At 48.2% G+C, this 13432-nt stretch overlaps 1 protein-coding gene across 2 annotated transcripts in view; it reads left to right on the top strand.

The window, feature by feature from the left end:
• Nucleotides 1-13432, top strand: part of STAT6 (signal transducer and activator of transcription 6) — a 285544-nt gene that overhangs the window by 234264 nt on the left and 37848 nt on the right. For both annotated transcript variants that reach the window (XM_077297711.1, XM_077297710.1), the window contains one exon: nucleotides 11890-11984. In XM_077297711.1, coding sequence (XP_077153826.1) covers nucleotides 11890-11984 — 95 coding nt within the window. The remainder of the gene's footprint in view (nucleotides 1-11889; nucleotides 11985-13432) is intronic.

Genomic DNA, 13432 nt, shown 5'->3' with positions numbered 1-13432 from the left:
GATTGCCACACACACAGCAGGGGAACAGCTGACGTTACTGAACCCCAATAACAGAGGAGGGACTGTTGACTGTGCGTACAGCACTTCTGGACGGCAACTGGCGGTGTTGGAGCCCAGGGACAGGTGGAGGAGGAGGAGGTTGGAGGAGGTAGGAGGAGGTAGGAGGGATTGCCACACACACAGCAGGGGAACAGCTGACGTTACTGAACCCCAATAACAGAGGAGGGACTGTTGACTGTGCGTACAGCACTTCTGGACGGCAACTGGCGGTGTTGGAGCCCAGGGACAGGTGGAGGAGGAGGAGGTTGGAGGAGGTAGGAGGAGGTAGGAGGGATTGCCACACACACAGCAGGGGAACAGCTGACGTTACTGAACCCCAATAACAGAGGAGGGACTGTTGACTGTGCGTACAGCACTTCTGGACGGCAACTGGCGGTGTTGGAGCCCAGGGACAGGTGGAGGAGGAGGAGGTTGGAGGAGGTAGGAGGGATTGCCACACACACAGCAGGGGAACAGCTGACGTTACTGAACCCCAATAACAGAGGAGCGACTGTTGACTGTGCGTACAGCACTTCTGGACGGCAACTAGCGGTGTTGGAGCCCAGGGGCAGGTGGAAAAGCAGAGGAACACAATGTAGGCCGAAGCCTGAGAAAGTCGAAAGGGAACCTTTAACCCCCCCCCCCAAGGCGTTTGTAGCTGAAAGAGCCAGCTTGTGCAGCACAAAAGATGCAAAAGGAAAAGGTGGCTCTTTTCATCATGCTCCTTGCAAACACAGAACTAAACACTTTTAAAATGTGTCCCCTGAAGCCGTGAAACCGTCCCGGAGGTGGGACTTTCCTTCGTAATATGACGCAGCACAGCCATCATTACTACCCCCCCGCCGCCGTGCCCCGGCTCCTCAGCGTTGTTTGATTCCGTCCCGGAGCCTGCGCTGTTATGTTATCCCGTGGCCAGGCACACTTAGCGCTGCCCATCTTCTGACATCATTTGGTGTCAGGCTGGCTGCGCCTGTGCGGCCGCGCTGGCCGAAAGCCCGACTCGCAGTGTCTTCTGATGTAATCCCACTGGGGGCCTGGGATCCATGGCCATGCGCAGTGCATATCCTCGCCTCTCACTCCCCTCCCTACGGCTTCTTTTTCAGACTGTGCGGTGTCACGGCCGTGGCATGCTATTAGGGACCAGCTGACACCGAACAGTCTGAAGAAGCCATAGGGAGATGAGTGAGAGGTGGAGGTTCAGATATGCACTGCGCATGTCCATAGATCCCAGGCCCCCAGTGGGATTAAATCAGAAGACACTGCGAGGCGGGCTCTCGGCCAGCGTGGCCGCACAGGCGCAGCCAGCCTGACACCAAATGATGCCAGAAGACGGGCAGCGCTAAGTGTGCCTGGCCACGGGATAACATAACAGCGCAGGCTCCGGGACGGAATCAAACAACGCTGATGAGCCGGGGCGCGGCGCCGGGGGGGTAGGAATGACGGCTGTGCTGCGTCATATTACGAAGGAAAGTCCCACCTCCGGGACGGTTTTACGGTATCAGTGGACACATTTTATAAGTGTTAAGTTTTGCGTGTGCAAGGAGCAAAACCAAAATAGCTACCTTTTTCCTTGTGCAGCATTACTGCTGCACAAGGTGGCTCTTTCAGTAACAAACGCCTTGGGGGGGGGGGGACAGATTCCCTTACATTTCAGTTGTTGTGTCAGCGTGGCGGTCGCATGACACATTGCCGGCTACACAGCTGGGGATCAGCTGACGTTACTGAAACCCAATAACACTGGGTCGTATGTTTTGACTGTGCAGACGGCACATCTGAGCCTCAACTGGCGGTGTTGGAGCCCAGGAATTTAAGTTCAGGTGGTAGAAAGATGAACACAACAGGAGACCTGGATAACGTATACAGTGACCTAATTATTTAATCAGGAGGAGGAGTGGCAAATTCCTGCGAGATCCAGGCCTTGTTCATTTTCAGGAAAGTAAGCCGGTCAACGTTATCGGAGGATAGTCGCATGCGACGGTCAGTTAGTACACCACCTGCAGCACTAAAGACACGTTCCGATAATACACTGGCCGCAGGGCAAGACAGCACCTCCAATGCATACTGGCTTAGCTCTGGCCATGTATCCAGCTTTGAGACCCAAAACTTGAAAGGGGAAGAGCCGTCTGGGAGTACAGCAAGAGGGCAAGACATGTAGTCTGTCACCATCTGACGGAACCGTTGCCTCCTGCTGACTGGAGCCGTCTGTGATGGTGTAGACTTTTGTGGCGGGCACAGAAAACTGTGCCACAGTTCGGCCATACTGGTCTTGCCTTGGGCAGAGGCACTGCTTCTGCTCCCTCTTTGTGCCGAGCCTCCACCACTGCCTGGACGCACTGAGCTGCTTTGGAATGCACTAGCAGCACTTCTCTCAGTTGGAATGGAGAAGATGATGGAACTGACCAGTGTGTCTTGGTACTCCCGCATTTTTCGCTCCCGGTTCAACGGTGTGATGAGGCTTTCTACGTTGTCCCGGTAGCGAGGATCGAGGAGGGTGAACACCCAATAATCAGACATGTTGAGAATGTGGTCGATGCGGCGGTCGTTTCTCAGGCACTGCAGCATGTAATCCACCATGTGCTGCAGACTGCCAACTGCCCAAGAAACGCTGTCCCCAGCTGGAGGCGTGATCTCTGCCCGCTCGTCATCACCCCACCCTCGCTGTACACACTGAGTACTGGACAATTCGGGAACTCCCTCCTCTGGACGGATGTCTTCCTCCTCCATTGACTCCTCCTCATCCTCCTCACAAACTGTCCCCTGCCTACGCGTTTGTGAGGAACCACGTGGCGCTGACTGTCCAGAAGATGATGGAAGTGGTGAATCCTCATCCTCCACCTCTTCCACAACATCATCCCTTAGCGCTTGCAGTGATTTTTCAAGCAGGCAGATAAGGGGGACAGTCATGCTGACTAGTGCATCATCTGCACTCGCCATCCGCGTGGAATAATCAAAGGGACGCAAAACCTGGCAGACATCCTTCATAGTGGCCCACTCTGTGGTTGTGAAGTCTGTACGGCGCTGACTGCGACTTTTTTGCGCCTGATACAGCTGGTACTCCATTACAGCTTGCTGCTGCTCACACAACCGCTCCAACATATGTAACGTGGAATTCCACCTGGTAGGTAGGTCACATATGATGCGATGTTCCGGCAGGCGGTGTCGGCGCTGCAGAGCCGCAATGCGCGCTTTTGCCGTGCTGGAACGCCGCAAGTGAGCACACTCTAGGCGGACCTTGTGCAGCAGTGCATCAAGATCCGGATAGTCCCTCAAAAAACTCTGCACGACCAAATTGAGCACATGTGCCAGACATGGGATGTGAGTGAGGTTGCCGAGGCCCAGGGCTGCCACCAGATTTCGGCCATTATCACACACTACCATGCCTGGCTGGAGATTCGCTGGCTCAAACCACACATCGCTCTCCTGCTTGATGGCATTCCAGAGCTCCTGCGCTGTGTGGCTACGATTCCCCAAAAAAATTAATTTCAAGACGGCCTGTTGACGTTTGGCCACGGCTGTGCTCATGTCAGTCGTAACAGGTACACGTTCATCACGGGTCCATGTGGAGGTGGACTGTGACGGCTCCTGCAGCGATGATTCTGAGGAACTGGTGTAAGAGGAGGAGTCAATGCGTACAGAATGGATTCCTGCAATCCTTGGAGTGGGCAGGACACGTCCTGCGCCACTCGCACGGTCTGTACCCGGCTCAACGACATTAACCCAATGGGCAGTGAGGGAAAGGTATCGCCCCTGTCCATGTTGACTGGTCCACGCATCGGTGGTGAGGTGGACCTTGCTACTGACGGCGTTCAGTAGCGCGTGTTTTATGTGTCCCTCCACATGCTTGTGCAGGGCAGGGACGGCTTGCCTGCTGAAGTAAAAGCGGCTGGGCACACTGTACTGTGGGACTGCCAATGACATCAAGTCACGGAAGCTGTCAGTCTCCACCAGCCTGAATGACAGCATTTCCAGTGACAGAAGTTTGGCAATGCCTGCAGTCAGAGCCTGTGCTCGTGGGTGGTTTGACGAGAAAGGCCGCCTTTTCTCCCATGCCTGTACTACCGATGGCTGTAGACTGGGCTGGGAGTGTGTGGTTGACTGGGAAAGTGGTGCTGCGGGTGGAATGACAGCGGGTCTCTGGACAACAGGGCCAGAGGTTCTTCCACGGCGATCCTGGGAGGAAGCCGAACCAGCTGCGTGTGAGCTAGAGGAAGAGGCAACACGAGCTGAAGAGGTGGTAGCTGCCGCTGTTGGTTGGCCTAGCTCTTCAGTGTGTTTGTCTAACTCCGCCGGGTGCCTGTTGCGCACATGTTTCCACATGTTGGAGGTATTGAGGTTGGCGACTTTTTGACCTCTTTTGATTTTTTGATGACACACCTTGCATCTGACATAGCAAATGTCATCTGCAACTGTGTCAAAAAAGGACCAGGCACTGCAAGTCTTGGGAGCCCCCCTTTTGACTTTTGGAAGAGACATGCTCCTTACGGGTGCCAAAGCGGAGGCTGCAGGATCCGCAGTCTTCCCCCTCCCTCTCCCTCTTTGGGCCGTACGGGGAATCTCTTCCTCAGAGCTGCTCCCACCACCTTCCTGTCCCTGACGCCAAGATGGGTCAAGGACCTCATCATCTACACTACCCTCTGCCCCCAACTGCTCCTCCTGGGTAGTCTCAGCAGCAGAGCACGCACCAGTAAGTGGCACCTGAGTGTCATCATCAGCTGATGCGGCCTGCGAGGTGGTGACCGGAGCCACTGGCCCACCCGCCTCTTCAGAGGAAGACAGAAAAAGCTGTTGGGCATCACTGCACCCTGCCTCTTCTTCCATTTCTCCAATGCTGCTTGGCTGGCCCCCTGTTTCCAAGCCAAGAGATGATTCAGAGAACAGAAGTAGAGACTGCTCCTGTCCTGGGATCTCTGTCTGCCTGGGCAATTTTGCAGGTGGTGAAGAGACAGATGGCTGCTCTCCAGTGCTCTGTGTCTGAGAGGATGTGGCACTAATGGAAGTTGATGCATTAGCTGCCATCCATCCCACAACGGCTTCAATTTGGTCTTCACGCAGCAGCGGTGTACGGCGCTCGGCGACAAAGCTGCGCATGAACGACTGTTCCCTTGTGAAAGTGGGTGCTGATGACTCACCGGTGCCCGCAGCAGGCACAGAATCCCCACGTCCCCTCCCTGCTCCGCGCCCACGCCCACGCCCACGTGCCTTACTCACTGCCTTCTTCATCTTGGTTGACTGATAAAGATAAGCAGAAAAGTACTAACGGCTTTGTGTGCTTATTCCTGAGCAACTCCTCCTAACAGGTATAAGACACACTAATTTTCTAAAGTGTGGACTAGACTTGAATATGAGCTAATGTGGCCTACACAAATGTAAAGTGGTGTGTAACTGGTGTGTTTGGTGAACTTTATTATTTATTTATTTTTTGGGGGCTGAACTGACAACGGATAGAGCTGCAATCACACGGAGACCGTGCAGACAGCCGTAAACGGCGCTGCAAGGCCCAAAAACCCTCCTCTACTTTATCCTATGTAGTGTTTTTCCACAAATTAGCTGGAGACGGGTGGAAAGACACTAATAGGATTTTTTAAAATAAATTAGCAGCAGACTACACTACTTTGAAAAAAAAGAAAATTGATTTGGCGGTATGACGCAGTGAAAAACCCTGAGCTGCAGACAACCAGGCTACGGCTGCTCACAGACTACAGGGCGAGCTGCAGTCACACGGAGACCGTGCAGACAGCCGTAAACGGCGCTGCAAGGCCCAAAAACCCTCCTCTACTTTATCCTATGTAGTGTTTTTCCACAAATTAGCTGGAGACGGGTGGAAAGACACTAATAGGATTTTTTAAAATAAATTAGCAGCAGACTACACTACTTTGAAAAAAAAGAAAATTGATTTGGCGGTATGACGCAGTGAAAAACCCTGAGCTGCAGACAACCAGGCTACGGCTGCTCACAGACTACAGGGCGAGCTGCAGTCACACGGAGACCGTGCAGACAGCCGTAAACGGCGCTGCAAGGCCCAAAAACCCTCCTCTACTTTATCCTATGTAGTGTTTTTCCACAAATTAGCTGGAGACGGGTGGAAAGACACTAATAGGATTTTTTAAAATAAATTAGCAGCAGACTACACTACTTTGAAAAAAAAGAAAATTGATTTGGCGGTATGACGCAGTGAAAAACCCTGAGCTGGAGACAACCAGGCTATAGCTGCTCACAGATTACAGGGCGAGCTGCAGTCACACGGAGACCGTGCAGACAGCCGTAAACGGCGCTGCAAGGCCCAAAAACCCTCCTCTACTTTATCCTATGTAGTGTTTTTCCACAAATTAGCTGGAGACGGGTGGAAAGACACTAATAGGAATTTTTGGAAAAAATGTGCAGCAGCCTGCACTACTTCAAAAAAAAAAAAAAAAGGACAGTATGAGGCAATGAACCACCCTCCCTGAACTGAATACAACCAGCTATGGATGGCCTATGTGGCTGCACTCAGACTAGAGAGTGGGCTGCACTCACACACACACACAGAGAGACCTTGCAGATCGCTGTGAAAACAGCGCTACAAGGCAAAAAGAAGGTGAATAGTAGGTGAACACAGCGGTTGCTAAATTAGCCTTTGGAAAGCACAAAGAAGCAAATCGCTATCTCTAAACTGTCCCTCAGTCAGCAAACAGCGTCCTGTCACTAACTGAATTCACAGCAGAGTGATCGCAAAATGGCGCCAGCGACTTTTAAACTGCATCATGACATCATTTCAGCAGCCAATCACAGCCTTGCCAGTAGTTTCATGCCCTCCATGCTAAACAGGATGTGCCCACACTTGGAATCTTTCTCATTGGCTGAATTTCTGAATTTTGAATCATTGAACTTCCGATTCCGGTATCCGATACGCGCCAAGTATCGGAATCCCGGTATCGGAATTCCGATACCGCTAGTATCGGCCGATACCCGATACTTGCGGTATCGGAATGCTCAACACTAATCCTAAGTCATGTGACAAGGTTCATTACAGAGTCTACGTATATTGACTTTTAGGATCACTACTTCCTATAGGTGGCAATAGAGTTCTAGTCCTCTTCCTCTCTGAAGAGACAATTTTCAAATCCACAACATGTCAATTTCTCTTGCCGGTACACTGAGTTTTCTGTGCAGAATTTCCCCACATGTAAATGCATTTTTAGTGCGTTTCCGCAGAGGAAACCTAAGAATGTTAATAAAATTTTGTCAAGCCAAATACCAGGAAGTATCAAAAGCAAACCATCTTTATTGAAAACATGACATACCAACAAGAGACAAAAACCACAGCATCAAAAACGCAATGAAAACTCATGTTAAAAAACACACACAAGAACGCAATAAAAAACACACCCCAGTACTGGAAATAGCAGAGCAGTGTCCTGTATCTGTGGAAAGCAGCACAATCACTACACTCCACACCACATCCACAGTGGTAACAGAGGTTTACATGTCCCCACATCACATCCACAGTGGTGATAGAGCATCACATGTCCCCACACCACATCCATGATGCAACCGCTGATGCAACCGCTCAGCAAGCCAGCCGGAACACACTGAGACAGAAGTGTGACAAAGCTCCTGCAGTGTGTAGTGCAGACATGAGACAAGTCACTGGAGATCATAGCTGATGAACCCTGGTCATTTCACTGACGTCACCGCCAAACTACACACCACTCAAACTACGTCATCACTAAAGTACACTAAAGTACACACGCTCTGCACTGATATATCTCAATGACCTCTATCAATCTATCTATGCATCTATGTATCTATCTATTATCTATCATCTATCTATCTATTATCTATCTATTATCTATCGATCATCTATCAATCGTCTATCTATCCATCATCTATGTATTTATTATCTACTAGATGGTGGCCCAATTCGAATGCATCGGGTATTCTAAAATATGTATGACAGAACTTGTTCAGTAAACGTAGCATATAGCAGAGCCCATGTAGCATATAGCACAGCCACGTAGCATATAATACAGCCCACGTAGCATATAGCACAGCCACATAGTATATAACACAGCCACATAGCATATAGCACAGCCACATAGCATATAACAGCCTACGTAGTATATAGCACAGCCACATAGTATATAACACAGCCATATAGTATATAGCACAGCCACGTAGTATATAACACAGCCACTTAGCATATAGCACAGCCACGTAGCATATAACAGCCCACATAGTATATAGCACAGCCACATAGTATATAACACAGCCATGTAGTATATAGCACAGCCACGTAGTATATAGCAAAGCCACATAGCCAGCTACGTAGCATATAACACAGCCCACATAGCATATAGCACAGCCATGTAGTAATAACACAGCCACGTAGTATATAGCACAGCCATGTAGCATATAACACAACCACATAGCATATAGCACAGCCACATAGCATATAACAGCCCACATAGTAAATAGAACAGCCACGTAGTATATAACACAGCCACGTAGTATATAGCACAGCCATGTAGTATATAGCAAAGCCACGTAGCATATAGCACAGCCACATAGTATATAGCACAGTCCACAGAGCATATAACAGCCCATGTAGTATATAGCACAGCCACATAGCATATAACACAGCCTACGTAGCATATATCACAGCCACATAGCATATAGCACAGCCATGTAGTATCTAACACAGTCCACGTAGCATATAACACAGCCCATGTAGTATATAGTACAGTCCACGTAGTATATAGCACAATCCACATAGTATATAGTACAGTCGACGTAGTATATAGTACAGTCCACGTAGTATATAACACAGCCACGTCGTATATAGCACAATTCACGTAGTATATAGTATAGTCCACGTAGTATATAACACAGCCCACGTAGTATTTAGCACAGTGCACGTAGTATATAGCACAATCCACGTAGTATATAGTACAGTCCACATAGTATATATCACAGCCACGTAGTATATAACACAGTCCACAGAGCATATAACAGCCCACGTAGTATATAGCACAGCCATGTAGCATATATCACAGCCACATAGCATATAGCACAGCCACAGAGCATATAACAGCCCACGTAGTATATAGCACAGCCACGTAGCATGTAACACAGCCTACGTAGCATATATCACAGCCACATAGCATATAGCACAGCCATGTAGTATCTAACACAGTCCACGTAGCATATAACACAGCCCATGTAGTATATAGTACAGTCCACGTAGTATATAGCACAATCCACATAGTATATAGTACAGTCGACGTAGTATATAGTACAGTCCACGTAGTATATAACACAGCCATGTCGTATATAGCACAATCCACATAGTATATAGCACAATTCACGTAGTATATAGTATAGCCCACGTAGTATATAACACAGCCCACGTAGTATTTAGCATAGTGCACGTAGTATATAGCACAATCCACGTAGTATATAGTACAGTCCACGTAGTATATATCACAGCCACGTAGTATATAGCACAGCCACGTGGTATATAGCACAGCCCACATAGTGTATAGCACAGCCATGTAGTATATAGCAGCCACATAGTATATAACACAGCCCACGTAGTATATAGCACAGTCCACGTAGTATATAGCACAATCCACGTAGTATATATTACAGTCCATGTAGTATATAGCACAGCCCACGTAGTATATAGCACAGTCCACGTAGTATATAGCACAATCCACGTAGTATATAGCACAGTGCACATAGTATATAGCACAGCCACATAGTATATAGCACAGCCATGTAGTATATAGCACAGGCACAGCCCACGTAGTATATACCATCCAAGTAGTATATAGCACAGCCATGGAGTATATAAGACAGCCCACGTAGTATATAGCACAGCCCACGAAATATATAGCAGTGTGGGCACCATATCCCTGTTAAAAAAATAGTTAAAATAAAAAATAGTTGTATACTCACCTTCCGGCAGCCCCCGGATCCAGCCCAGGAGTTAGCGATGCTCTCGCCAGGTCCCAGTGATGCTTTGCGGCATTAACCCGTGATGATGTAGCGGTCTCGCGTGATCCTACTGCAGCGCCCCAGAGTCCTGGTCTTTGCAGTACTGATGCTCCGCCGCTAAGGGGGGCTATGGTACGTCTGATGGCATTGAAGGAGTTCACCTGACCAGGTATCACAGACACCAATACACTTCACCATCTGGCCTCCAGGGGGAGCTAAGGGTGCTATTTATTAGGCCACTCCTCACAATCTGGTAAAACTGGGAGTTAGATAGGAAGTTAGAGAGAAGCTGACTGGGTTGGAACCAGGCAACATCCTGTGGCAGAGGGTGTTGCAGGTGAAGATTCAGGGGGGTCCCTGTCAGGGGTGGGATCCTGACAGAGGCCTAGCAAACAGGAAAGAACGTTAAGGGACCGCGCCTGCACTTCATCGCGGCGGTACCCCAAGAAAGGACAAGAAGCGAGGTTTATTGTGCTGAGTGAGAAACGAGATCAACGCAACAAGGAGAAACACCAGTAGGAGTCGTGCTGTAAGACGAGGCAACATCCTACTGAGGCGCGTAGCCGGTAGCCGGAAACGCCGAGGAAGTATTGAGCTCCAGGCCTTACTTCAAACCTACGGCAGGACAGTCAGTTATAGGCGGGCTCTCTCACTCAAATCACCTAAGAAGACATAGGGGGCAACAGTTGGAGAGGGGCGACACTAGGGTCCCGGAAGAGCTCCGAGCCTACCCGTCATACGGGTGCGTCCTAGCCATATCATCGGGGGGGACGAAGAAGAACATCAAAATCGAGTTGTGAGGGAACTTCAGAAACAGGCACAACAGTTGTGAGGACTACAACACACAAGTGCTAGAAGGTAGGCACAGATTTCCACCTGCAAGGGGAACTCTGGAGGTGCCATTGGACCGGCCGGACTCACGCAGCCCAGTTAACCGTATTCCGGACTGAGGATCCTGAAGCCTTCAGTAAAGAGGTAAAGAGACTGCAACCTGGTGTCCTCGTTATTTACTGCAACCTGCACCGCACCACAACCTCATCACATTCTCAACTTTCACTGGACGCCCCTCAGCAGGGCCACGGACCGGGCCCAGCCACCGTGACAATCCCAGAACCGAGACGTAGAGGCCCGGTACCGGGTGCCCCTCGGCCCTGCGGCAGTGGGGGCGCTCCACTACGTCATCTGGGGTCATTTCGCAAAGCATTACTGGGAACGGAGCTGCCGAGAGCATCGCGAGGATGGGGAAGGCTTTGGGGGCCACCGGAAGTTAAGAATAGCACGATTTTTTTTTTTTATTATTATTTTTAACATTATATCTTTTTACTATTGATGCTGCATAGGCAGCATCAATAGTAAAGCCTGTCACTGATTGGTCGCGGCCGGCCAGGCGCGACCAATCAGCAATGCGGGATTTCCGTTACAGTCTCTTTGTTTGTCTGTAACGGAAATCCTGCATCGCTGATTGGTCGCGCCAGCCTGTCGCTGATTGGTCGGCTGGCGCAACCAATCAGCGACCCCGGATTTCCGTTACAGACAAACAGACGGAAATGGACCTTAGACGATTATATATATAGATCTATCATCTATCTATATCTGTATTGAAGATTGTTTTATTAATTAGTAAACTAGCTTGAAATGACAGAATTACAGTATGTAAAAGCTGATGTTGAAAACGCATGTCATACGGATGCTAGGTGAGAAAAAATCACATTGTATTCGTATCACACTTGCATAACACTCATCTGACGTTTCAGGACCAACATCAGACCGATTTTATAAACGCAGATCAGTATGAGTCCTTAGAATAAGTCTGTAAACAGAATCATAAAGAAAAATTCTTTTTTTTTTTTTTTTTAAATCAATTCTGTATTTCAGGAGCCACTTCGGGAAAGAAACTTTACGTTCTGGCAGTGGTTCGATGGAGTTATGGACCTCACTAAAAAATACTTGAAAGATTACTGGTCAGACGGGTAAGAAACACTGAAAAAAAACAGATTGAAAATGTTGTCACAGAGGTTTGGACTTACTCTTGGATGAGATCTTTCTTAATATACAATAACATATTCCTGAAATTGTCAAAGTAAATTCCATCATTTTGTTTAAGAAGCTGTCCTATCAGAGACAACCCTTTTATATTACTTCTGGCAATCAAATGATCCACAGGTCCGGCCCTGATACAACAAGAAAATGCCAGACTTTTTTTTCCTGCAGTGGCCTTAATACATGGATGAGTTAAGAGATTGCACTCAAGTGACGTTACATCCATGAAGCCTAAGGGGTTATATGGATATGGATTGCAAACTTATTATAATATAAACTATGAGCACAGTATGCACATCTATACTGTATGAATACGATGTTATGTATTCACATCAGCATTGCATCTTATGTTGGAAGTCACAATTCTGTGCCGATAGACCCCAGTGACGTATTATGTGCCATGTGCTGCATTGGGTTACGCTGTGGTGTCCATTGTTTTACCACAAAAAATAGCTCCACATGATGGTGTCTGTGTTGGGGCCTATTATGCAGAACCTGTAGGTACAGTGAATTCATATAGTCACAATTCCTGAGATCAAAATTTGAGACCAAACAATAAACATGAGCATTAAAGATGCCCTCCCAGTAGAGTTTTCAATAAATCTGTGCATCTGGGTTTGTAGAGTAATGTCGGTGTGTTAATATACTCACCTACCTCTGCCTTCTCCTGGATCCAGCACCGTTCCGGTGCTCTTCTCAGTGACGTCACCGCTCTTCAGACTTTCTGGGCTTTTATGATGTAAGTCAATGGAGAGGCAGAACGAGGTTCCATGGACTTCCTTTATAAAAGAGACATCCAGCTCACGCGTAGAGTGAGCTGGATGGTCTGAAGATCAGTGACGTCTCTGAGAAGAGGACCTGAGTGGTCCTGGATACCGGAGAAGGCAGAGGTAGTTGAGTATATTAACACACACAGACACTACACTGCATACATGTATCCACAGATTTAGTGAAAAAAGCATCTTTAAAAGGCATGTGTGTAAAAAAAGATTAAAAAGATATTTAATTCAAGAAATAAATCATATCTAAACAAACCCTAGGAACTTAAATGGGGATTGTGGTGCCCCTGTTCTGTTACACCAAGAATGGAGGGAGTGTTAATTGTATAGTTTACTCCTCATTGCTGAGATATCCTAAGTAAAGAGTTCATGTTACAAGCTCTTCCACTAAAGCTTGCAAGCGCCGCTTTGAAGCTGGCCACATCAATGTGCCCACCGCTGGTCATATGCTTCCCCGTTAAACTTGTAAACTTGCCGTCATGGATGTTGTTTGTTTTTGTTTTGTTTTTTTTATTAATTAAATATTTCAGCTTGCTTCATAAAACATCCTTCACCTTGTCTAAATTTGCTTTTTGAAAAACCCAAAGACACAAACTAAA

This window comes from Ranitomeya variabilis, chromosome 3, assembly GCF_051348905.1.
Source record: "Ranitomeya variabilis isolate aRanVar5 chromosome 3, aRanVar5.hap1, whole genome shotgun sequence".
NCBI lineage: Eukaryota > Metazoa > Chordata > Amphibia > Anura > Dendrobatidae > Ranitomeya > Ranitomeya variabilis.
Note: the sequence above shows the minus strand (reverse complement) of the source record. Positions and strands in the feature narration are given on the sequence as shown.